General features: G+C 46.6%; 2 protein-coding genes and 1 pseudogene across 3 annotated transcripts; 1 reads left to right on the forward strand and 2 right to left on the reverse strand.

Annotated features, from left to right (window-relative positions):
• Nucleotides 1–1,878: 1,878 nt before the first annotated feature.
• mRpL44 (mitochondrial ribosomal protein L44) lies at nt 1,879–15,230 on the forward strand. Its single transcript, XM_088240903.1, has 5 exons — nt 1,879–2,037; nt 2,199–2,501; nt 3,645–3,805; nt 13,900–14,203; nt 15,010–15,230. Exons 1-5 carry the CDS (start codon nt 1,965–1,967, stop codon nt 15,165–15,167), a joined length of 999 nt encoding a protein of 332 aa, XP_088097029.1. The 5' UTR covers nt 1,879–1,964; the 3' UTR covers nt 15,168–15,230.
• Nucleotides 15,231–15,411: 181 nt separating this feature from the next.
• On the reverse strand, nt 15,412–16,435 carry LOC148271822 (carbonyl reductase [NADPH] 3 pseudogene; annotated as a pseudogene). The gene has a single exon (XR_015825013.1). The product of XR_015825013.1 is annotated as a carbonyl reductase [NADPH] 3 pseudogene (transcript).
• A 1,341-nt stretch (nt 16,436–17,776) lies between these two features.
• Nucleotides 17,777–23,589, reverse strand: LOC148271823 (uncharacterized). Its single transcript, XM_088240885.1, has 3 exons — nt 21,186–23,589; nt 18,259–20,504; nt 17,777–17,887 (listed from the first exon to the last, which is right to left on the reverse strand). The coding sequence occupies exons 1-3, from the start codon at nt 23,473–23,475 to the stop codon at nt 17,777–17,779; spliced, it is 4,647 nt and encodes a 1,548-aa protein (XP_088097011.1). The 5' UTR covers nt 23,476–23,589.
• Nucleotides 23,590–26,357: the final 2,768 nt, after the last annotated feature.

Consider the following 26,357-nt stretch of genomic DNA (forward strand, 5'->3'; position numbering starts at 1 on the left):
TGGAGTTTACTTCCAAAATACAAATGTGCGGTTAATTTTAAAGGTGAAATATATTGTTTTTATAACTCCTGTCAAATATACGCAAAGAATCTAATCATAAAACCTTGTATTATTTTCTTTAGACATTTTTATAATCTCTTTTTGTGAAATATTTCTTTTCCGATAATTCAAATATTGTGTTTGATATTTGCGGCAGGTAGAGCTAAACCAGAGATAAAAATTTTAATGAATTAAAAAAACAGTAATTGCTGGTTTCAGGTTTATATAAGTTAATAAAAAATACATTATTTTTTATATAACTGTTTTTTTTATATTGTTTTTTATCCCTACCAAGTTCCAAACTAAGGAAAGAAGAAAATAAGCCAGTTCAGATGCTGGGAAAACTCAATAAGTAAGGGTAAAAAAAGGAGTCAAATTTTTAATATTTCAGATAAAAAATTGTAAACATAAAATGAAAAACAAAATAAATTCATAAATACAATAAATGAACAAACAACTGTAAACTGGTCTGTGGTCCCACTGTAGTTTTGCAGACTTACGGATCAGGTTTGAACCCCGCTCAACCCCAACTTGGTCCCTATTTTACTCTCAACTCAAATCGAATAATTCCGCTCTTATGAAAAATTACCAGATCGGATATCTCTATATTATTTTTTAAGCAGATTTCATGTTTGTGTCCCGCATTGCCAGCGTTCTAGATAAATCTAGTAAGATGCTAGCATTTGTACTAGAGGTGGTAAAAAAATTGTAACTGCTGTTTTAAAACAGTTACACAAAAATAAACTAAATTGTTTTTAAAAAATTAAAACTAAATCAATAAAAAAATACATCTCGCTTAGCGCGAAAAATGCAACGCCCCGCCGCACTCTGTACCACGCTTCTCCCTAACTTCAAATCTTTATACATAATACCTACCTTCTCATATTGTAATCTCCCAAGGAAGAAGTGCATACACATATACGCATGAAATCTTCCTGGCCCGTCTGCACTCAATCCCGCACCGTTATAAAATATCAAAAAACAGAAGGTGTTTCCACAACGGAGTAGCAAATTCAACTGAAACAGTGTCATAACCAGTCGTAACCTTTAAGACATTTTTAAAGAACAGGAAAACTTCACTGTTTTAAATAAACTATGAACCTATTCCGTTTTAAAAAACCTGTGTTTCAAAGAAACCCTTGAAATTTTACTAGGGTGTTAATTTTTACGTTTTTACAATCTAAACTCCATACAATATTATCGGAATTTACATATAGTAATGAGGCACGTAAGCGCACAATTTCTTTAAAATTCTGACTGCCGTTTGTATAAAAGGAATGCCAAGTTTACTAAATGGCTAAATTTTAGTGTAAGCTCCCATAAAATATGTAAGTAAAAAAGCGCGCCCAATTTACACGTGCGTCCAATCGACAACTTCTTGAACATACAATGTTGATAATTTAACGTGGATAATTTATTATACATGTTAAATCAATAATTAAGTACATTTTATATGCATATAATCTGAATGAAAACAAAGCTATAGGTATAAATGAAATGGCATTTTGTGAATTTAAGTCTCTATTTGCATTTAATAAATGTTTTAAACTAATAAAATATTAATTTTATTCCATAAAATACATTAAATAATAATAAAAAAATGTTTTAGAAAATTAGTAATATTTTGTTTCTTAATTATCTAAAATTCTACAGAAAAAAACTTTCATATTAGCGTAACAGTTTAGTGTAGGGTCGCCCTCTGCACTAGGTTGTTATTTTTTAAACGTCTACGAAACAGCTTTACTTGTGAAACGGTAACTGTTATTCTATTTTTATATAAAATCGAAATGCCCATCTCTACTTTACACAGAGTAGTAATTTGGTCTATTCTATTTCTCTGTGTTTTTAGATCGCTAGTTGTCTATGATTATCTATATTTTTCGTGAAGACAAAATATAATCTCTGGAACCGACTGTTTTTGTAAAATGTCAATGCCGACGAAATTTTGTAGACTTTTAAACCTAAATACCCAATTGAGATCAGCTTTAAGGCTTCAAGGTACGAAAATTTTTCGCACATATCATATTCAATATTTTGTTCGCATCGTATTATGTGTATCTTTCCACGATAAAAACACATAACCTATAAACAATACTAGGTAAAACCACAATCAGTATTAGTAAATAAATATGTTTTATTTTTTGTTTTAAATGTTTCAGAATGTCAAATTCATCGTTGGGTCAGACCCTATCTCATAGAACTCAAGATACGAAAGGATAAAGAACTATTTAAGCAAGTTATTCCGAAACTCCCAAATCCGAGAAATACTTATTTAGAATGGAATTATGACGCTGAGTTGTTTGCTTTCGGAAAACGGCTTAAAGAAGACTTTGACCTACAACTTTTAAGACAGGCGTTCACCCACAGGTCCTATATTATTCAGGAAGAAATGAAACAGATAACTTTGGGAATAGAAAATCCGGATATTCAAATACAAGACAACCGCCAGCTTATTGAAGAAGGTAATTTTTAACGTCATCATCATCATCATCATTTCTTCGCCCTTTCCGCGCCCAGTGGTGCATTCATAAACCAAATGTATTCCGATCATCTGTTACATGAGGGTAAGGTGGTCAGTCCCATGTTTCATGTGCCACTAATCTAGGAACAATGAAATATTGCAGTTTGTTGCAGTGACAGGCGCCGAAACTGGCGTCACGGGTTCGATTCCCGCCAGTTGCAAGAAAAAATTCAGGAAAGATTTTTTTCTCAATTGGTCTGGGTGTTGTGGTGAATTTTTTATAATCTCCTTCCATATCCCCTCTTTCCCGCCTGCTGACAAGCCTCTCAATAGAGACTTAGCGGGGTATTCTTTAAAAAAGAAAACAATTTTTAAAATAAAGACTTATCTCTAGTCGATTCCCTTGTTCTGAACCTTAAAGCAGCCACCGAGTCGAAAACACTCGTCCGGGGTTCCGGTTCTACTTCACACACACAGAACTCTATTCATTATCCGCCTGGACACAGACAGATTTTTCACAGACAATTTTTGATATTCAAAATGAAAAATTTTACCTGTAGTATGGCGAAATTTTATGTATTAACATTAGATGATCTTGTTATGATAAAGAAAATGCCATTTCAAGCATGGTAAGAATATTGGTTAACCTCCTCTCGAGCCAACAGTTTATCTTTTCCATCTTAAACCAAATGTTACTATAAAACCTCGGTTCTCCAAAGTGATTCTGAACAAGTTTAAAATAACCTCTTATTATGTAGGACACTGCTGCAATGGTTGCATGCTATGTAGCTTGAAGAAGAATATACGAACCATGTTTATGTTGGATGCCATAAATGATTGTTATTCTGAGTTCCTATTTGAACTCTCCGATATTAACAATTCACTCCCTACCTATATCCTTACTCTCCTGTCCCCACCCAATATGAAAATGTTTATTCCCGGGAGTAATAATATTTTATTTCCTCTAACATAGTAAAATATTTTAAATTGATATCGACTTAAACGAAAGGCTGTTTACTTTAATCTGCTCAGTTTTAAAAAAATAATCACCAGTTTCTTTGCTCTCACTTTCTTTTTTTTTATAAATGATAATGGTAGATTTGCAACCTCCGTACCGACCTCCCTCCATAAAAATTCTTTTCAGGAGAGTCGTTCATACGAGACTACATACTGGCGTACCTGGAGTGTGCCCTCCCCAAGTTCCCTCTGGAGGGCGTTACAGCCATCCGGGACCACCTGGTGAAGCCTGATTTCCTGGCTAATGTGGCCTCGCACCTCGGAGTCCGAGACCTCGTCCTATGTCAGGTTAGCTAACAATTATGTTTAGTTTTACCAAAAAATATGTGTAAGATTAGGTTGTCGAGTGTGGTGATTCCGTCCCAGTTGGAGGTGGACAGAGGAGATGATGTTGTTGTTTAATGAAGATTTATTGCATGTTGAATTAATATATTACACTTTGTTGTGGAGCGCAAGGGTATCAGCGATTAGGAGTTGACGTAACTGCGCTTGAACTACATGCTGGAACTGACTGACCGGCGTTGCCACACCCTGTGATCTCTTTATAGGCCACGTTCCTTTGTTGTTCATATTTTCATGGTAGGGAAGATGCGAATGTACTGCAGGATGACAATCCCGATTTTATGTGCAACACTGATAGAGTTGCATAATTTGCTGTATTGGATTCTATAGAAAACGATGACATTGCATCGTCGGTCATCACACTATTTCAGGTGAAATGTTTTAGCATGTGTGTGTCATCGATTATGGACTATGTCCCCCGGGTAGCATATTTATTCAATATTTTTTTTGTTAATCATCATATTGATTTCACTTTTTACATAATCCTACCCCTTAATGTTAAGAATGTATTAAAATATTTTTCTACCAGATTCTTTCAATAATAATTCACATTTGTCTTTGCTTTCCCTCGCCTAAACAGCAAATATTACTTAACAAATTACAACAGGGATTGAGAATACCTTAAAGGTAATTTCGGACAAACTCAAATATTGTAAGCAAATATCACATTTCATGGCTCTCATTTGGGCGCAAATATCCAGCCGTAATCACAAAAAACTGGATTTCGTGCTTTACATTCCCCCTCCCGATTCCCCGCAGTACATCCCCGCTAACGGGTGGCGCGATATTTATTTATTTATACTTTTACATTGTTTGTATTCATTTTTTTATACAGAATAATGTTCCCTCACTGGAGTGTCCCGTGCCAAGCGAAACATGCCTTAAATTAGTTATTTAACAAAGTTATAATAATAATAATTTTTAAAAAAACGTAATTAACCTAGTTATCATTAACATAATAAACAATATAAACTAAAATAATCATAAAAAACATAACCAATTTATATAGACCAATATTATATTAGATCTAGATAGACTAGATATTAAATCAGCGCTGTCCACTGTGTCGTGGTGAACGCATCGCAATGTCATACAGCATCCGCAATTTTGCAGAAAACTAGAAATATTATGAAACAGTTTTATAAACACTACCATGACAATCATAATGGTTTTTTTAAAGTCATATTTATAGCATTTTAGCTGGGGTATTCCTAGTATGCCCCTCAGGAACTTGCAAATTTTTTAACCTTCAAGCTCGGAAAGGTTTTTTGATACTTTGTATTGAAATGATAAACTGAGGAGTTTTATCAAATCTACATAAAACATCAGTATTATTAAAAGTGCAGCAAAATCAATAATGTTTTACATCAAATTAAAATTCAGTCTCCTAAACTTCAGGCATCAGCCTACGGAGGTGAAAGTGCGCGTTGGTCAATTAAGAGATATGTAAAGCTAACTAAGATGTTTCATCGATACTTCGTATTTAATAAAATGTTTTATTAGGAATAACAACAGTGTAAACATTACATTTTATGGTGTAACTTCTTTAAATTGGACAAAAAACAGTTGCTCTATAAAATCTGTAGATATTATTTTGAACAGGCATTCATGATTTGTGACAAAATCAAAAAAAGAGATCCGCTTTAGTTTGGACATGTGAGCGAATGGACGCTGATATCTGGGAAGACTGAGAAAGGCGCGATAAACATAAATTCGCCCAAACCAATATTGAATCAACTGCTCCACAAGTGGCTTATGTTATGTTTTTGTTCTTTCATTGTGCGTTTTGTAATAAAAATAATATAGATGTACATACATTAACTATAAACATAAATACGTAGTGTTTAAAACTGTCTGAACATTTTGTTAATTACCTCTGTTTATCAAGTCTTCTTTGTTTATTCTCAAATTTAAATTTTTTTTTTAAAAGTATATTGTTAGGTGTCGTCGACACGGGTAATCCCAGTGAGGTCACATTATTTTTATTATTTGTTCCGGACGCGTAAAATCGAATAAATTAAAATAATACAATAATTAGAAAGGATCCCCGGTAAATGTATAGAACTGATGGCTGGGCTCTCAATAAAGATAAAATGGTCACTTTCGAGCCTGGCCTCAGTATTACCGGGGAAAAATAGCTAGGTTAAAATGAATAAAATGTATAAAAATATATTATGTAAATGTCATGTTGCGCGCGTCGCGGCTGCCGACGAAATGGCCCGTACGGGCATTGAGCGCCCGTATTTACGCCACCTGCGGCCGGCGGCATGTAGCGAGTGGCGGGGAAAGATTACCCCCACCACTCCGAGGCAGCCGGCGCGGGTGGGATGGCCGACTCACGGAGCCCGACGCGCACCGCTTTATAAGGCGGTCAAATGGAAATATTAAATCAGTTGAGTTCCTAACTCTGAACAGTTCACACGTGTTTTATTCCGTTCTCCGTCCTGTTCGCCTTCCTGCACTTCGCTCTTCGCTCCGCTCTGCCTGCTGACTGCCTTCGCCTCTCTGCACCACTTGGACCGGGTGGAAAGTCCTTTTCAGGGCTATTGAGGTTGACTTGCGGTCGGCGCAGCTGTGCTCCTACCTTCCGACTTTGTCTTTGGCTCTGTCTGGGAGGGCGGCTTCCCACTTACGCCGGGAAGCTTGACTGCGGCAGACGCGGGTGACGAACCGGCGAAACTTTCATCGTGGTAACGCGTACGTTACATTTGGTCCTTCGGAGCTAAGGATCGTCGCCAGTGGTCTCCAGTCTACAACACACCTACAGCATGCCGGTCAACAGATCGCCTGTGTCGACGCGTTCGGGAACGCGTCGAGACGCCGGCACGGAGCACGAAGAGGAGCTTCAGGAGCCCCAACCGGGGTCTGTACGAGCACATCAGGAGGAGCCCCAGCCAGGGCCTTCACACGACTGCCAGGAGGAGCCTCATCAAGGACTTCTGGAGGAACAAAAGGACTCGGACGAGGGATCCGCACCCTCGGAGCGGTCCATCTCATCGGCGACATTTCGCCGACAGATGGAGGAACGCGAGGCGCATCACGAGAGGCAGGTGAGCAGCCTCAACGAGATCATCGCCGCGCTGAAGGCCGCCAACGCGAGAGAGGACGCCAGACGAGACATGGCAACCCCCCTCACGCCCACCATCGAGAGGGACCTCACATCGCACGGGACGTCGGAACCGGCTCACAAGCCGCTGCCGCTGACGTCAGACGCGTCTAGGACCGACGCAGCCCTCAGTACGAGGGAGGCTGCCGCCGCACGCCACGCCGCACGCTACGCCGCTGATCCGGAGGATACCGGAGCGGCGTACATCCAGCAGCCGAGCCACTACGACAGCAGCCGGGCGAGAGACGGGGCCGCTTGGAAGCGCCCTGTCACCGACGCGGAAGCAGCCTTCAGCACAAGGGAGGCCGCCGCCGCACGCCACACCACACGCTACGCCGCTGATCCGGAGGACACCGGAGCGGCGTACATCCATCCACCGAGCCACTACGACAGCGGCCGGGTGAGAGACGGGGCCGCATGGAAGCGCCCTGTCGCCGACACGGAAGCAGCCTTCAGAGCAAGGGAGGCCGCCACCGCACGCTACGCCGCTGATCCGGAGGACACCGGAGCGGCGTACACACTTCCGCCGAGCCACTACGACAGCGGCCGGGTGAGAGACGGGGTGCCACGGAGGCACCCGGTCGCAGAGGCGGACTCCAGGACGAAGGAGGCCGCCAACACACGCTACGCCGCTGATCCGGAGGACACCGGAGCGGCGTACACATTTCCGCCGAGCCACTACGACAGCGGCCGGGTGAGAGACGGGGTGCCACGGAGGCACCCGGTCGCAGAGACGGACTCCAGGATGAAGGAGCCCGCCAACACACGCTACGCCGCTGAGCCGGCCTACGCCGGAGCGACAAACGCACATTTACAAGGCCGCTACAATGAGCGGCATCGGGACAATGAGGCGCCACCTGCACACAGCCGAAGGGAGGACGCCGACGTACGCTACGCCGCCGGGCCAGGCGAGCCCGTAGCGGCACGTACTATACCACTGGGGGGCTACGAGTTTCGTGACCCGGTGAGCGCGTGGGTACAAGAGGGGCTACCCACGGAATACATGCCGCCGGGTGCCACCGGCGAGCCTGTGACGAAATACAGACAGCCGCCGGAGTGGCACACGTTCATGGCGAGGCAAACCGGCGCTAGGGATCTACCGCAATTCTCCGGCGACCCGCTAGAATGGCGAATATTTAAGGCGCAATTTGATCAATCGACACAGATGTGCTCCCTTACAAACGCGGAGAACATTCTCCGTCTGCAACGAGCCCTCACAGGACGGGCCAAGGCCACAGTGTCGTCTTTGCTGGTAGATCCCCGAAATGTGCCGGACATTGTGAAGATGTTAGAGGCCGCCTTTGGACACCCGGAGATCGTCGTGGACAGAGTACTGGAGCGGATAAGAAAACTCCCTAAACTGGCCGACAACGCATCCCTGGAGGCCCTGACGGACTACGCGGTCGCGATAAGAAACGTCGTATCGACCGTAGAGGGCCTCGATGGAAGCCACCTCTCCTCCCCGAAGCTTCTGTCCGAGATGACTCAGAAGCTGCCACGAGTCGAGAGGATGATGTGGATTATGTCACGAGCGGATACCGTGAGGAAAGCTACCCCCAGGGATCTGGCACTGTGGCTAGCGAGACTGACCGGTGCAATACCGAATGCGGGTTGCATCGGGATCAGCACGGAACCCGCCCGAGTGGAGAAAAGGCGTACCCAAGAAAGGCACGTGTTTCTCACTCAGGACAAAAAATGCCTGTTCTGCGACATGAGTGGACACGCATTCGGACAATGCCGGAAGTTTCTCCGGAAAACGGTAGAGGAGAGGTGGACAATTGTGCGTGCCAAGTTCGTGTGCTACGGATGCCTGGAACCGGGACACAAAACGACCACCTGTGAAGCGGCGAAGTGCGACGAGTGCCACGGGCGGCATCATCGGTCGCTACACCGCGAGAGAGTGGACAGTACGCCGAACGAGCAAGTCTTATTGACAAGGCGAACGGAAGTCCCAGTGACCTTCAAGGTAGTGCCAGTAACCTTGAAGGGCCCGCGTGGGTCAATGGAGATCCACGCACTACTAGACGAGGGTTCATCGGTAACTCTCCTCGAGGAGGATGTCGCCCGTGCAGTGGGCGCCACCGGGGCCTGCGAGGAGTTGAGACTCATCGGTGCCAGTGGGAACACGGACACGCTACAATCACAGCGTGTATCCGTAATCCTCGTTAAAGGAAACAAAGAATTTGGTGTCCAGGCACAGACGGTGCGGGTCATGGATCTGCCGCACCGCAACCGAAAGAGCACCAAGACACACGGGCCAGGCATCAAGCCGAAGATGTTAATCGGTCTTGATTACGCCACCCTAATGGTATCTACAGGCCCGCCAGTCCTACAAGAGGACGGGCGGCTAACCATCGAGACGGCCCTAGGAGCCGTCACCTACGGCGGGGCTGTGCACCCCGCCTTTGAATTACCCCCAGACGGCCAGGGTGAAAGGGACTTAGCGGAACTGGTAAAGAAGAGCTTCGCCGTTGACTCGCTAGGTGTAACCACCCTGGAACGTTGCCGCGCCGCAGATGTGCGAGCGGCGGAGCTCATGAGCAGCTCAACCACACAACTACCATCCGGACGATGGGAGACCGGTTTACTGTGGGCGAAAGACGGAGATTCTTTGCCCTGCAACCGGCAAGCAGCCATGAAGCGGCTGCACTCCCTGGAAAATAAACTACGGAAGGATCCGATACTGGCGATCGCATATCGCGCCAAGATGGCGGACTACATTGAAAAGGGATACGCCGTCAAACTAAGCCGCGAGGAGGTAGACGCCCACCATTCGCGCAAATGGTACCTGCCCCACTTCGCGGTGACAAACCCCAACAAGCCTGGCAAGATAAGGGTCGTGTTCGACGCCGCCGCCCAGTTCCAGAGGACGGCGTTGAACGACCATCTACTGACGGGACCTGACCTGCTTTCATCCCTCCTCGGAAACGTGATCCGCTTCAGAGAGGGACGAGTAGCCATCGCGGCCGACATACGGGAGATGTTCCTGCGGATAAGAATCCGGGAAGCCGACCAGCAATCGCAGCGGTTCCTATGGCGGACGCAGGACGGGCAGGAGCCCGACACGTTTGTCTTCGCGTCCATGATGTTTGGAGCGAAGTGCTCACCCAGCAGCGCGCAATTCGTGCGAAACACAGTCGCACGAGCACACGCGAAAGAATTTCCCGCCGCAGCAGAGGCGATCGAGCACAATATGTACATGGATGACTACCTAGACGCCACAGACAGCGAAGAAACAGCTGCAAGCCTGGTACGAGATGTTACCCTCGTACTCGGCAATGGCGGGTTCCGGCTCACCGGGTGGGCTTCAAACAAACCAGATGTCCTGGAAGAAGTAAAGGCCGACGACCGGGCCAATACAGCAGTCACCATAGGGGAAGAAGTAATGACGGAGCGGGTCCTCGGGATCGTATGGGATCCCAAGAGCGACCTATTTATATTTCGGCACGGAGCCGAAAGTTCAGCCATCCCGGAGCGACCCACCAAGCGCGGCATGTTGAGCGCCGCCATGAGTATCTTCGACCCAGTAGGCTTCATTGCGTGCCTCACGATACGGGCGAAGATATTGCTGCAAGCCATCTGGAGGACAAACACAGGTTGGGACCAACCGCTGCAACCGGACCACGCCGAAAAGTGGTTGGAATGGCGCGACCTGCTGGCAGCGAACGGCTGTACAATACCGAGATGCTCGCTGCAAGGGCAGAAAGAACCCGTGACACTGCACGTGTTCTGCGACGCGTCAGAGCAGGCATGCTGCACAGTGGCATACTTTGTGGGGGCCGACACCACAAGTTTCGCAATGGCGAAGTGCAAGGTGGCCCCCCTAAAGCCTCTGTCAGTGCCTAGACTAGAACTCCAGGCAGCGCTACTAGCGGCAAGGATGGCCGCCACCATAAAAAAAGAGAGTCGAGCTCTCATCACCCAAACCGTGTTCTGGACGGACTCGAGCACGGTCCTGTGTTGGCTGCGAACCGACCCACTGCGGTACAGCACGTTCGTCGCAAACAGGCTGGGCGAGATTGACGAGCTCACAGACGTACGGGACTGGAAATGGGTCCCCACCAAGGACAACCCAGCCGACATAGGGACCCGCGACAAGGGCCCACCCGACCTTGCGAGGTCGGGACTATGGTTCGGAGGCCCCGGCTTCCTGAGAAAAGGGGAAGCCGACTGGCCGAAAGAGAAGAAGTTACTACAACAACCGGACGAGAAGACGCTGGAGCGGAAACAACCCCGCCACTTCGTGGGCCACATCAGACGGACGGAGGCCCTACCCCAGGTGCAGCGCTTCTCGTCGTGGACCCGACTCGTCAGGGCGACGGCATGGGTGCTGCGATTCATCGCACGATGCCGCCGCCACGAGTCCCTACCGTCCCCAGGGGGGACCTTTGAACTTCACGCCTCAGAAACACGGGCCGCAGAAATCATGCTGCTGAAGCGGTCCCAGGAGACGGCTTTCGGAGAAGAGCTGGAGCTCCTGAGACGAAAGGCGCCTATCCCGCCGCACAGCCGCCTCCATGCAGCGGCACCCTTCTTAGACAAAGAGGGAGTCATCCGGATGGGAACGCGCATCCAAGCGGCACAGAGCTTCGCAGAGGACTGCAGCGCGCCGCCTATCATGGACGGGACCTGCCCATACACCCGGCTGCTGATCACGCACAGCCACCGGAAGGGTGGCCACCCGGGAGTCGAGAGGACGATCGCCGACCTGAGAGCCAGCTACCTCATCCTGCGACTCCGCGGGGCTGTGAGGAAGATAACACGATGGTGCCCGCTGTGTAAAATGCTGCGCAGCCGGCCCCAACCCCCGCTGATGGGGCAACTGCCTGAGGCCCGACTGGCCTTCAGGACGCCGCCGTTCACGCACTGCGGGCTTGACTTCTTCGGGCCGATGATGATCACCAACGGCCGAAGAAAAGAAAAGCGCTATGGGGCACTGTTCACCTGCCTCACCACACGCGCGATCCACCTGGAGCTAGCGTCGTCCCTCGAAAGCGACTCCGCCATAATGGCCATAAGAAGGATGGCCGCCCGCAGAGGCTGCCCACACGCGTTATACTCGGACAACGCTACCAACTTCAGGGGAGCGGACAAAGAGCTGAAACAGGCCGTAGACGAGCTCCTGGCGGACCCCAGAATGCTCGCCGAACTTACAGTTCGCAAAATTGAGTGGAAATTCATTCCGCCCTCATCACCTCATATGGGGGGAGCGTGGGAAAGACTCGTGAGATCTGTAAAACGAGCCCTCCACGCAACCCTCAACGAGCAGGCTCCAAGAGAGGAGACCCTCAAAACCATATTGGCTGAAGCAGAGTACACCGTGAACAATCACCCGCTCACGCATGTGTCAACCAAGCCCAACGACGAAGCACCGCTGACCCCGAACCACTTCTTGCTCGGGTCAGCCAATACACAGCCAACTCTGGCATATTATAACAAAAAGGAAGAAGGGGCCTGCCTTCATAAGCAATGGAGGATCGCCCAGAAAATGGCCGACATGTTTTGGCGCCGATGGCTGAAGGAGTACCTTCCCACCTTGGCGCACAGGAAGAAATGGCGCGAGCCCGCGCCTCCAATACAGGTCGGGGACCTCGCGCTCATCATGGACCCAAATCTGCCGCGGAATTCTTGGCCTCGCGGCAGAGTCACCCGTGCAGAACCAGCAGCTGACGGACAAGTACGAGTCGTCGAGGTGCGGACCACCAACGGCACCTACACCAGACCAGCGGTGAAGATCGCCGTACTAATGAAGGAAGAGGAACAACGCGCCCAGCAGGAAAATAGTACAGACTAGCTGCACGGGGGGAGTGTTCCGGACGCGTAAAATCGAATAAATTAAAATAATACAATAATTAGAAAGGATCCCCGGTAAATGTATAGAACTGATGGCTGGGCTCTCAATAAAGATAAAATGGTCACTTTCGAGCCTGGCCTCAGTATTACCGGGGAAAAATAGCTAGGTTAAAATGAATAAAATGTATAAAAATATATTATGTAAATGTCATGTTGCGCGCGTCGCGGCTGCCGACGAAATGGCCCGTACGGGCATTGAGCGCCCGTATTTACGCCACCTGCGGCCGGCGGCATGTAGCGAGTGGCGGGGAAAGATTACCCCCACCACTCCGAGGCAGCCGGCGCGGGTGGGATGGCCGACTCACGGAGCCCGACGCGCACCGCTTTATAAGGCGGTCAAATGGAAATATTAAATCAGTTGAGTTCCTAACTCTGAACAGTTCACACGTGTTTTATTCCGTTCTCCGTCCTGTTCGCCTTCCTGCACTTCGCTCTTCGCTCCGCTCTGCCTGCTGACTGCCTTCGCCTCTCTGCACCACTTGGACCGGGTGGAAAGTCCTTTTCAGGGCTATTGAGGTTGACTTGCGGTCGGCGCAGCTGTGCTCCTACCTTCCGACTTTGTCTTTGGCTCTGTCTGGGAGGGCGGCTTCCCACTTACGCCGGGAAGCTTGACTGCGGCAGACGCGGGTGACGAACCGGCGAAACTTTCATCGTGGTAACGCGTACGTTACATTATTTATTATAGTTTATAATAGAAAAAATATGAATAAATAAAGAAAATAAAATACAACAAATATTTGAAGATGGAAGTGTCAAAAGTTAGAATAATCGACACGCGTGCATGAGAAGATTTATGAATGTAAAGGAAGTGAGGTCTGTATGCAAAGACAGAGTGATATGGCGCTTTGTCCTCTCTGCCTACCTCTTTGGAGCGTGATAGATTGTTGTTGTTAATATTGACAACAGATGTACATATATTTAATATAAAGTTTTTTGGGTATATTTTAGAGAAGTTTCACAATGGCTAAACTTCCTCGTTGTCAATGAAACAATCTTCAATTCAAAATATATTTATTGTGACATTTTAATATGAAAATCCAATGTTCAACCGCATTAAAACTAACAAGGATTTGTTTTCCAGGAGTATCCCGTGACAGAGGATGTCCTGCAAAATACTTTCAAGGCTGTTGTTGCAGCCTTGATCCGCTCTTCCGGAGCTGAAAGTGGGGCGCATTTTGTGCGGGATTTTGTTATTACGTTGCTCAATCAAAAGGACGTCAACGAGTACTGGCCGATAGAAAATCCCATGGAGATGTTACAAGATCTTTTGAAGAAGTCCGGAAAGAATGAACCCGAATTGAGGTTAATTGGAGAAAGCGCCAAAAACACCGTCTTGGCATGTTACAGAGTCGGCATATACATCGATAAGGAACTATTTTGTGCAGGTAATATTGATCTAATCTGTATATATTATTTGTCTTCCCTTTTCCCACATCCGCTCCCGAGTGCAGCATGTGGACATCACCAGACGCCTTCAGGAGACCCTATCGCTGACGTGTGCACTGTTGCATTTTTCACTCATCCGTCGTTGTTCTACATTAAAATTAATTAATCATTAAAGTATAAATATCAGATTTTGTTATATTCCTTTTATTTTAACTCATCATGTTCCTATCCACAGCTTGTGGTGCATGGGGCACACTGTCAGTACACCAAATGCAGTAAATATAGATCATCCGTTATATTTAGGAGTCAGTCCAGGAACAATGAAACATGGCAGCGTAAAACCACCTTTTAAGTCGATATTTCAGGTCCACCTTCCTAGGAATCGAACCCGAGACTTCAAGTATGGTAGGTGAATAGGAATTAGATTTAAAAAACGTTTTTTTACTCGCAATAAAAATTAGAGCATTGAATTGTCCTGCAAAGTTACTTAAAAATACATGAAAAAATTAAGGAAAATGATTTTCATAAAAATATTTTTTTTAACTGACATCACAAGTTCTTCTAAATCTACCAGTTACAGAGTTTTGGAATAGATTTCCGGTTCCCGGGAAGCAAACCCACCAAGCAGGACAACTCACCGAAGAGAACTAGTGACGTCACGCATGGAGTAATTAAAAAATCGTAAAACTTTTCAAAAAATAAAACAAATAAAAAAATCCACTGAACTTTCTCATTGTGATAAATATTTATTTTATATTTTGATACAATGATTAAATCTTTTATCAACACATGTTTTTTGTTTTAGGGTTTGGAGAAAACATTAAAACTGCCAAGGAAATGGCAGCCAGAGAAGGATTGAAAATATTCTTTGGAACCGAAGAGCATATGCCTCCCATCAACTTTAAGATGAGAGGCGTTCCGAAGGAAAAAATAATGGCCAAGTTTATACAGGCTTCTTCATAGATTAGTTTTTAATAAGTTGTGATTTTTATAAATAGTTAATGAATAGATGTTATTATTTAGAAATGTTTTTTCCTCATATACTCCTTATCAATGCATGGGGGGTAATTGTCATATTAATAACTTATTGTTGCATTAATTATAATTAACAAGGACAGCAGAAAGATGTCCGCTTGGAAGGTTTGATGATCTGACATCTGTAAATGTGTAAATATCGTCATATCAAGAATAAAATAAACACAGGTCATTTAAAAAAATCTTATTTGTAAAAAAATATTAAGATTCACAATGTATTTTTTTGCATAAAAAAAATGTTTCCCCTAGAAATAGCCAGGAAATGCGCCGTACCAATCGACTATGGTTTTATCATGCCACATAAAAACACCGTTAAGATCTTGCGGCGCATCTAACGCCAGGTACAACGGGGCCTCAGCCCCTCTTTCCACTGTCATGTGTCCCTGAAACGAAGTCATTTGCGTATTCACAAATCCAGGATGTACGCAGTTGACGGAAATATTAGAGTATTGTTTGCTTTGTATAAATGACAAAGCACTCACGGCAACTTTGGAGATGATATAAGCGCTCTTTCCCCACCCTTCTTCGTCTACTTTCCCTTCTCTCACCGCAATCATATACCGTTCTGCTAAGTTAGACAGATCGGCGACGGTCAGATCTTTGGCTGCAAAGAGTTTCCTCAGAGACGGGTTGCGCACCCTCGACAGATGCCCTAAAGAGCTTGTAAGATTGACGACTCTGCCATTTGGTCTGATCACGGGTAGTAATATATCACAAACTGAGAGTAACGCGTAATAGTTTACCCGCATCGTCGTTTCTGAGTGAGTAGCGAGGGGCACAGAATCGTTGAAAAATGCTACGGCAGCGTTATTTACAAGAATGTCTATACCTCCATGTTTTTCTTTTATGTAATCTCTAAATTTAATTACGCTCTGTTGGTCCGTTATATCTAACTGGTGATATAAAGGATGCAATCCGGATTCGTTAAGTTCTTTCACTGCGTTTTCTCCTCTGGATATGTCCCTCGACGTCAGGTAAACATCGCCTTGGAATCTCTCGCACAAACCCTTCACAATACCGAACCCGATGCCCTTATTGGCGCCAGTAACTACGGCAACTCTTCTCTCCATTCTGTTAACCACTTCACTTTGTTACATTTTATGTGTTCAAAGTTTAGAAATACAATTAATAATGTATTTATCAATGATAACACAATCTGCAGATAAGACACGAAATACTTGCAGAGAAATTGGAAAAATACACAGAGATATAATACTAATTAACTGCCGGACTGTTGATAGCTAAAAACACATTTTATGTTAAACATAGAAATTCGGTGATGAAACTATTAATTAACAGTTATGCGTAAAGATTAAATTTTTAGTAAAATTAGTTGTCACATACAGACATTCACATATTTTTAACTTATCCCACATTTTTTGGGACTAACAACTTATTTCTATCAGATGTGTAAATGAATAGAAGATAAAATGAACAATTACAAGATTTAACAATGTTTTGAGTATGTCCAAATGCTCGCAGACTGGCTGGATTCTCTCCCTAGAGAGCTGTTCATATTTAAACTTGTTGCAACAGAGAGGGAAAACATTTTTGAAAAGAGAATATGGGAGTCTAGGCATTTACAGGGCTTATGATCATATTCCCTTCTCAAAAATGTTTTCCCTCTCTGTTGCAACAACTTTAAATTACAAGATTGTTCGATAATCTTCAGAAAACCGTTATAAACATGGAAGATCTTCAAAATGAAAAAAAAGAACTGAAAAAATACCTCCTTATGGTAGGTCTCAGCAAACCCAGCGGCTGTCAATCCTCGACTCATTATAGTCTTTCCTAGAACTCCGTAGAAATGCAGTTTGACTATATTCTTCAGGGTTGAAAGGACAATAATGGAACAAGGATCGCGATTTCTATTGATTATTAAATGTGTGTAAAATAAACCTGTCTCACTGAAAAGTTTCTGGACTCGCTTTTTTGAAAAGAAATTGATTTTGAGATGAACTTGTTTGTTTAGCGATTTTTTGTATAAATTTACCCAAATAGTCATAAAAAAAGTTAACGCTATAAAAAATATTTTTTTTTTTACTATAATACTGTTATACACGACACCTCGCCGTGCATACAGTTGAACTGTAGATAGGAGGTGGCTTGGAGCTGCTATTTGACCGGCTATCGGGTGATAGCTTTCTTCAGGCTTCAGTTTTCTTCTTCAGAAGGGCAGGCGGCGACATCAGAGGCGGAGAGGGCGTAGATATAATAAAAACGCAGTCTTGGTTATACACTATACACACTTTATTCAATAAAAATACAGAGGTTCTATCAAGTAATTTGTACCGTGCCGCAGTCGGGCACGGTACGAGACAGCATACATAAGCCGCAAGGGAGAGCGAGAAGGGGTCGGACTTTCCCGGCTTACGCCGTAGCACGCTCTCCTATTGGCTGGACAATTTCAGATATTGTTTTTACACGTATGCTTATAAGATAAAATAACTCCCTCGAGATGAGTTTTACATGTAAAGGGAGTATGTAGGCCTCTTCCCCGTATCTTATTTAATGTAGAAATGATACAGGGAAAGGTCCTACATACTGAGAAAAAGGGTGACATGAGTTTTAGAGGATTTGACAGGGTCTGATTCCCCGCAATCTGATACAAATATGTGGCTAGGGTCTCGATATCCTAACTTCTGCCCCTGCGAGTGACATAATTAACCGTCTTTATTTTAGGGGCAGCTAGTTAGATTACAAATCGAGACTCCTAGCCGAAAATAAACATAAAAACATGATATACAAATATTAACCTAAAAACACTGGCACCGCACACTCTCGTCCGAGCGCCATTCGTCGCCCTAGCGGCCACTCGGGAAGCTTCAGTCGTGGCCGGGGGTTCGACCGTCTCTCCGCGGTCATTCCGTCCATTTTCCCCGTGCAGCTACCATCTCCGCCTGGGCGCCCGCAAAAGGGCCGCTCGGCTTGGTGTCGGTGCCTAACGTTTGGCGCTCGTTCGCCGCGTCACAGGCCGTGTTGTACGTTGTATTATCGCACGCGCGGCGATGTCCGATACACTCCCCCCGGTGTCGCGCAGTCGGCACCTGCTGGTCCCGCATCGGGCCTCGCCGCCGCGTGGCGCTGTCTTCCGGGCGCTGTCATCAGTGGGGCGTAGCAGGACCGCGATCTTGACCGTGGGTCTTGTGTACTCGCCCGTGGAGGTCCGCACCCTGACGGCTCGCACCTGGCCGTCCTTCCCGGGCATGGTTCCCGTGACGACTCCCCGTGGCCATTGGTTCCGTGGCATCGCGGGATCGGTGATCACTACCACGTCTCCAACTTGCAGGGGAGTGGCCGCGATGCGCCATTTCTGACGTCCGCCCAGGCCTGGCAGGTACTCGCGCATCCATCGGCGCCAGAAAGCATCCGCCATCTTCTGGGCTATGCGCCATTGTTTGCGCAAACACACGTTCTCCGGCGCTTCGCTGTAATCCGCGAGGCAAGGCATGCCCCCGGATGACCCAATTAAAAAGTGATTCGGAGTTAAAGGAGCTCCGTCACGAGGGTCTACTGTCACGTGCGTCAGCGGACGGCTGTTGACCGAGAATTCAGCCTCGGCTAGCGCCGTCCGTAACGTCTCTTCTCTAGGCGCTTGCTCTCTCAGTATAGCAAACAGCGCCCTCTTAATGGAACGAACTAATCGTTCCCATGCCCCTCCCATGTGCGGGGATGAAGGAGGGATAAACTTCCACTCAATCTTCATAGTGCTCATTTCATCTAGCACTTTCTTGTCCTCGGCTACGTCTCGGAAGGCAGCGGCCATCTCTTTATCGGCCCCGCGAAAATTTGTCCCGTTGTCAGAGTACAAGACAGACGGGTGTCCTCTTCTGGCGGCCATCCGCCGGATGGCTTGGATCGTCGAGTCGGTGCTCAGTGACGTCACCAACTCAATGTGTACGGCCCTGGTTGTGAGACACGTAAACAAGGCCCCGTACCTCTTCTCTTTGCGCCGTCCCATGGTCACGTGTAGCGGTCCAAACAGATCCACTCCGCAATGCGTGAAGGCGCGCATGTGATGTGCCAATCTCGCCGGCGGAAGACGTCCCATCAAAGGCGGTTGCGGTCGCGCACGATCGTTCTTACACTTCTGGCAGTTAGCTACAATCCATCGAAGCTTTGTGCGTATTCTCATCACGTAGAAATCTTGACGCACATCTGCCATAGTCCTCTCAGTGCTTCCGTGATAGCACATCTCATGCCGGTGTCTCAGCATCAGTTGTACGTACAGCTGCGCGGCGTCTAATATTATCGGGAATCCAATATTTTCCCGTACGCCGCTGGCCGCGTATAACCGCGTTCCCATCCTCACCAGTCCGGTGTCGTCTAGCCGGGGCGTGAGGGCATGCAGGCGGCTGCCTCTGGGTAGCGACTCCCCCCGTTTTAGGGCTGTTATGTCGCTGCCAAAGGCGTCGTTTTGCGTTCGCCTGATCCACAATCGCTCAGCGGCTATACACTCCTTTGCGGTTAGGTATTTTCCCACGCATTCTGGTGCGGCACGGCGGCATCGATTCACAAACCGCAGGCACCATGCCGTGGCACGTATAAGCCGTCTCCACGAGCTAAACCGTGCGGCGTCTGGCAGCGCCGCTTGTAACGCGGTGACTATGCGTTCGGCGCGCTTTGCTTCCATGACGGCGATGTCGGGCTGCAGGCCGCGTCCCTTGTGATGCGGCCATTCGCCCTCCTCCCCAGTCAGGAAGGCCGGTCCCCCGAACCAGGCTCCCTGAGGTGTAAGATCAGGCGCGTTGAGGTCCCTGGTGGCAGCATCCGCGGGATTCATCTTAGTCGGAACCCACCGCCACTCTTTCGGGTGAGATAACTCATCTATCTCCCCGAGGCGATGGGCCACGAACGGCGAGAACGCACGGCTGTCGTTTCGTACCCAGCACAGTACTGTCGCCGAGTCCGTCCAATAGACTGTCCTCCCCACAGTGACGTCACTCTCCCGCTTGATGGTGTCTGCCAGTCTCACGGCCATTAGCGCCGCTTGCAGCTCCAGTCGAGGTATTGATAGAGCTCGCAAGGGGCTAACTTTAACTTTACTGCCCACGAACCGTACATGTCTATTACGGTCCGTCTTTTCCACAAAATACGCTACTGCGCACCCCGCCAGTTCGGAGGCATCGCAGAATACGTGTAGTTCCACCCGACTGGTGCGATTTTCTATACACCGCCGGGGTATAGAGCTCTCTGTGCGCTCCACACAGGCTCTCCATTCGGCCCATTTTTCTTGATGGGTCGGCAGGATGACGTCATCCCATCCTATTCCCGATCGCCATACTGCTTGTAATAATATTTTCGGGCGTACCGTAACACACCCTAGAAAACCGAGCGGATCGAATATGCTCATTACCGCGCTCAGTAATTGTCTTTTAGTGGGCCACTCATGTGCGCTTAACGCTATTGTCTTATTAAATTGAAACACAAATCGATCACTGACTGGGTCCCATTTAACACCGAGTACTCGCTCCAAGTACTCACTACCGTTCACTATTATCTCGCGAGCGTCCGTGGCGCGCAAATTATCCGCGGTGGTACGTAGCACTTCACCGTCATTTGAGGACCAATTCGTCAATTGGAATCCTCCCCGTCTTAATATTTCACTTGTTTGATCTCTTAACTGAATAGCTTGTTCCGTAGTATCCACCGCGGCAAGATAATCGTCCATATAAAAATTGTTTTCCACTGCGCGCGCCGCCTCCGGAAATTCACTCGCGTTTACACAGGCTAACTTATTTTTCACATATTGCGCACTTGTCGGTGAGCACGCGGCGCCAAAGGTCATCGAGGTCATCACCATTGTTTTAATCTCGGCGTCGGGTCGCTCCCTCCACAAAAACATCTGAGCTCCTTGATCGGCGGGGCGGATCTTTATCCGTAGAAACATATCTTTTATGTCCGCCGCAAGCGCTATGCGGCCTTCTCTGAAGCGTAATATGTTACCCCATAGCGAGGTCAGCATGTCAGGGCCGGTGAGTAGTTTGTCGTTCAACGAAACTCCACGGCATCGGCTGGCCGCGTCGAAGACGACTCGCAGCTTTCCCGGCTTGTTCACATTTACTACGCCGAAATGGGCTAAGTACCACTTCCGCGGGAAACGAGCGATCTCTATCGGCGTAACTTCCCGGGCGTAATCCTTCTCGATGTACTCCTTAATTTTCGCGCAATATGCCGCCTTGTAGCTCGGGTCCTTGGCCATCTTGTTCTCGACAGATTTCAGTCTGTTTACTGCGCACTGTCGATTGTCCGGTAACCATATGTTGTCTTCTTTCCATAGAAGACCCGTCTCCCACTGACCGGTTGGCGTTGGTCTGGTGGTTTTCTGTAGAATTTCCATAGCGCGCGTGTCTGTGCTGTTAACACGTGGCCTAGGTTTGACGCCCATAGCGTCCACCGCGTAATTGAGGCGCATTAACTCGTCCATGCGATCCTCTACGCTAGCACTCGTCAGTGTGAGTGTTTTGCTGGCTTTGTTCTGCTTATGATTCACGCATCCGTGCGTGATCCATCCCAGCGACGTCAGAGAGCGTAAATATCTCCCTTTCTCGTTGACTTTCCTAGTCACGATTAAATGAGCGTTGTCCTGCCCAATTAATATTTTCGGTAGCACTTCTTTCATACCGTTTCCCTCCGGAATGCACTGGCGCGGGAGATTTAGACTCGTCATTGTGTTCCCGACGAGCGGGTATCCATTCCCACTTGGCCCACGAATAGTCACTGTGACGCGTCGCGACGCCTTATCCTCGGAACACATATCACTCGCACCATGAATCGTTATCCCGCGCACTCGTCCGGGCGCACCGACACTGTCCGCCAGTTCGGAGTCTATTAAAGTCACATTGGAGCCCTCGTCTAACAGGGCGTAAACGTCGGCACCGTCATTGGGGCCGGTCACGTTCACTTTTATCACTTTGAGCAATACCGGTTGAACTTTTTCGCAGGTGCTCATCACTACATTATCGCGGCCTTCTCGTCGCTGTCCATGTAGTGTCCTATGATGCGTATGGCGACACTCTTCTATACCGCACTTCTTAGCCGCCGGGCATTTACCGGCTAAATGTTTATGCCTCAGACACGAGAAACATAAACCCTTTTCGCGAACAATTTCCCATCGGCCCGCTACCGATTTCGCTAAAAACTCGCGACACTTTTCACTTTTGTGCGGGCGATTGCACACTCCGCACTCGTCCCTTGTCTCGGTTGGCGCGGACACTGTATACACATTGTTCTTTGTTTTCTTTTTGGGAAAAAACGACCCCGCGTCCATTCCACCGGCGCTCATTGACGTCTGAGCGATCTCGCTAAGCCAGCAAGAAAATTCCTTCACGGTGGCGCGTTCGTCTCTGTCCCTCGGTAAGGTGTACCACCACAGAGCCCGCATCGCTAGCGGGATCTTGGCCACCATCTCGTTCAGTAGCTGCGGTGATGATAGGCAGCTCGAGTTCCTTGTCCGCTCCAGAGTGGCGACCATGTTCCTCAGGGCCACGGATAACTCAACTATCCCGGTTGAGTTGGGGCTCTCCACTATGGCGGGTAGGCGGCGCGCTTTCTCCAGCATGTGCGCCGTCACAATCTCCTCGTGGCCGAACTGCAGTTCCAGGGTTTCCATGATGAGGTCCGTATTCTGAGGATCCACCATCAGGGAGGAAACCGCCTCCTTGGCGGCCCCTTTCAGCGCACGTTGTAGTCGGAGCAGGTTTTCCGGCGTCGTCAGCCGGCAGACTTCCGTAGACCTCGTATATTGGGCCTTGAAGGCAGGCCATTCCAGTGGGTCTCCTTCGAAGGCGGGCAATTCCTTTGCCGTAGATTGGCGCGCCAACAGCGCCTCCATTTTTCCATCGTCGCCATCGTGTGATCGTGGGCTCCCCGTTGATCCTCCACGTAGCGCGGTGGCCATCTCGGTGATCGCCGCAGCCATCTGCGCGATCGGGTCCGAAGAGCGGCGTACCCAGTCTCCGGTTTGTCTCTCTGCCACCCCAGCTCGTCCGCTGGGGCCCGCATCTGCCCTAGGAGATTCCATTGGGGGTCCAGGTGCGGTCGGTGTCTTCTCAGAGCGCCTCAGGGCGGCGCGCAGTTTCGCAACTTCAGCCTGCAGAAGTTCGACGGTGTCCTCCTCGGAAACCTCCTGTGACGACGCCTCGGTACCCGTCACCGTGGATACGACGTCGGCAGGGGGGGTGACATCAGAGGTTTTCTCGGCGGAGCCTTTTCCAGAGCGAAGTGAAGGCGTCATCTTCCACTGGGATGTGGCGTCCGTATAGCAGCTCCGATCCGGTGAAACGAAGGACCACAACTATATACACGACACCTCGCCGTGCATACAGTTGAACTGTAGATAGGAGGTGGCTTGGAGCTGCTATTTGACCGGCTATCGGGTGATAGCTTTCTTCAGGCTTCAGTTTTCTTCTTCAGAAGGGCAGGCGGCGACATCAGAGGCGGAGAGGGCGTAGATATAATAAAAACGCAGTCTTGGTTATACACTATACACACTTTATTCAATAAAAATACAGAGGTTCTATCAAGTAATTTGTACCGTGCCGCAGTCGGGCACGGTACGAGACAGCATACATAAGCCGCAAGGGAGAGCGAGAAGGGGTCGGACTTTCCCGGCTTACGCCGTAGCACGCTCTCCTATTGGCTGGACAATTTCAGATATTGTTTTTACACGTATGCTTATAAGATAAAATAACTCCCTCGAGATGAGTTTTACATGTAAAGGGAGTATGTAGGCCTCTTCCCCGTATCTTATTTAATGTAGAAATGATACAGGGAAAGGTCCTACATACTGAGAAAAAGGGTGACATGAGTTTTAGAGGATTTGACAGGGTCTGATTCCCCGCAATCTGATACAAATATGTGGCTAGGGTCTCGATATCCTAACTTCTGCCCCTGCGAGTGACATAATTAACCGTCTTTATTTTAGGGGCAGCTAGTTAGATTACAAATCGAGACTCCTAGCCGAAAATAAACATAAAAACATGATATACAAATATTAACCTAAAAACACTGGCACCGCACACTCTCGTCCGAGCGCCATTCGTCGCCCTAGCGGCCACTCGGGAAGCTTCAGTCGTGGCCGGGGGTTCGACCGTCTCTCCGCGGTCATTCCGTCCATTTTCCCCGTGCAGCTACCATCTCCGCCTGGGCGCCCGCAAAAGGGCCGCTCGGCTTGGTGTCGGTGCCTAACGTTTGGCGCTCGTTCGCCGCGTCACAGGCCGTGTTGTACGTTGTATTATCGCACGCGCGGCGATGTCCGATACAACTGTTTTGGGATAAACGCGAGTACACACGCAAAAAAAAAACATATTTTTTTACAAATTTCTCAATGTGGCTGTGCGCTTATATTACTGGAGGAACAGTTACTTAAAAGTTTTTCGTGCATAAAACAGAAGGCGACTAAACTCTTAAAAGAGTAGCTTTACGTTAGACCCATCAGTTTCTTTGTAGACGTCGCTCAATACGCAACTCCCAATTTGAATCTAACTATGCCGAGTTGTGTCGTTTTAAAGTGTAGAAATACTGCTGGGATAAAAAGAAAAAGGATGGTATCGCATTTCATGTGTAATTAGTAAATTAATGTGTACGTAACAAATGCATTACTTAAAAATTAAATTATTTTTCCATCTGTCAGATTGTCAAAGAAAACAAATTGGACATTTTGTTAGTGTTGCCTGGGTAGTCCAATTTTTTACGCTACTTTTTTACGCTCATCTAATGAGAGAACTAATAAAAATTGGACCTCTCGGATTAAACAACGCCGTGGTGGACATTTGACCGATATTTTCTTTAAAACATCACATATAATTTAACATGACATAAAAATACCAATGTTACGTAAAATGAAATTTGTTTTATTTTTTAAGTTCATAGTTCATTTATTAAATGACCCTTAACTTATCTACTCTGTTGTGTCAGTCTGTTTCAGTGTGTACAATAAAATTTTTGAGAAATTAACTTATTAATTAAATTAAATTTGTTTTTGTTTTAAATATAATTATCTAACATTTGTGTTATGATTATATTTTTCGCGATCTGGCAACATAACGTGGGGACTTCACGCATGCGCGCGGCGAAAATGGGAAATTTTTGGACACAGTCTGACGTATTCAAATATAACTCTATGCTCCTTCTGGACTATTCTTAATTCTATGCCTATAGGCATTAAATTGCAGTTTTTTTATGTTAAACTAAACAAATCTTTAATACTTAGTAAATGTTAGAAATGTAATGAATAAACACTGTTTTGCAGTATTGAAAAAAAAAGAAAATGGCGAAAAATTAGAACACGAGATTAACTTTTTTTTTAAATACATCGATATGTATTGAATTTTATTAATCAGCATGCAAATTATTAGTTTTAAAATACATAATCATTTACATACCACCTTTTATTTTTATTATCATGTAATTTCAATATAGTAGTAAGAGTAAAGAAACAGTTAAAACAATATTTTGAGTTTGTCCAAATTTTTGTAGACAAGGACTGGATTCAACTCCCTGGGGAGCTGTTTATATCAACATATTACAACAGAGATGAAGAACATTTAAGAGAAGGTAATATAGAAGTCTAGGCATCTACAGGGATTATGACCTGTCAATGGCTGGTTTAAGTGGCCACTTTACACACTGTGTAACATTCACCATTCTGCCTATATTTGAACTTCTATATTCCTTCAATTCTTTCATCTGTTGATGTTTGTGAAGTTAAAGAACTGAAACCTTTATTTATGCGGGTGAGATTCATCTAATTGAATTATTCCACCTACATACTAGGCAACGCCTGAAAATGTTATTTTTTCAATTTCTATACTTTTCATGGACCAGGTGGATTTTCCAACAATATTTCGAGTTTTTCCAAATTTTTGTAGACAAGGACTGGATTCGTTTAACTTCACAAACATCAACAGATGAAAGAATTGAAGGAATATAAATGTTCAAATATAGGCAGAATGGTGAATGTTACACAGTGCGTTAAGTGGCCACTAAAACCAGCCATTGACAGGTCATAAGCCCTGTAGATGCCTAGACTTTTATATTACCTTCTCTTAAATGTTCTTCATCTCTGTTGTAATATGTTAATTTAAGAAAGTTAAAATGTTAAGAATAATACAAGTG

Source organism: Micrasema longulum, unplaced genomic scaffold, assembly GCF_059751315.1.
Source record: "Micrasema longulum isolate JH-2025_06_02 unplaced genomic scaffold, ASM5975131v1 h1tg002636l, whole genome shotgun sequence".
NCBI lineage: Eukaryota > Metazoa > Arthropoda > Insecta > Trichoptera > Brachycentridae > Micrasema > Micrasema longulum.

What these genes read in the sequence shown, in the direction of transcription:
- mRpL44 (XM_088240903.1), top strand. Translation starts at nt 1,965, where the DNA reads ATGTCAATGCCGACGAAATTTTGTAGACTTTTAAACCTAAATACCCAA. An exon ending in ATCAGCTTTAAGGCTTCAAG is followed by an intron (nt 2,038 to 2,198) that starts GTACGAAAATTT and finishes TAAATGTTTCAG; the next exon opens with AATGTCAAATTCATCGTTGG. An exon ending in TAAGGAACTATTTTGTGCAG is followed by an intron (nt 14,204 to 15,009) that starts GTAATATTGATC and finishes TTTTTGTTTTAG; the next exon opens with GGTTTGGAGAAAACATTAAA.
- LOC148271823 (XM_088240885.1), bottom strand. Translation starts at nt 23,475, where the DNA reads ATGACGCCTTCACTTCGCTCTGGAAAAGGCTCCGCCGAGAAAACCTCT. An exon ending in CATGCTGACCTCGCTATGGG is followed by an intron (nt 20,505 to 21,185) that starts GTAACATATTAC and finishes GATCGGGAATAG; the next exon opens with GATGGGATGACGTCATCCTG. An exon ending in TGCGCGACACCGGGGGGAGT is followed by an intron (nt 17,888 to 18,258) that starts GTATCGGACATC and finishes TGTCACTCGCAG; the next exon opens with GGGCAGAAGTTAGGATATCG.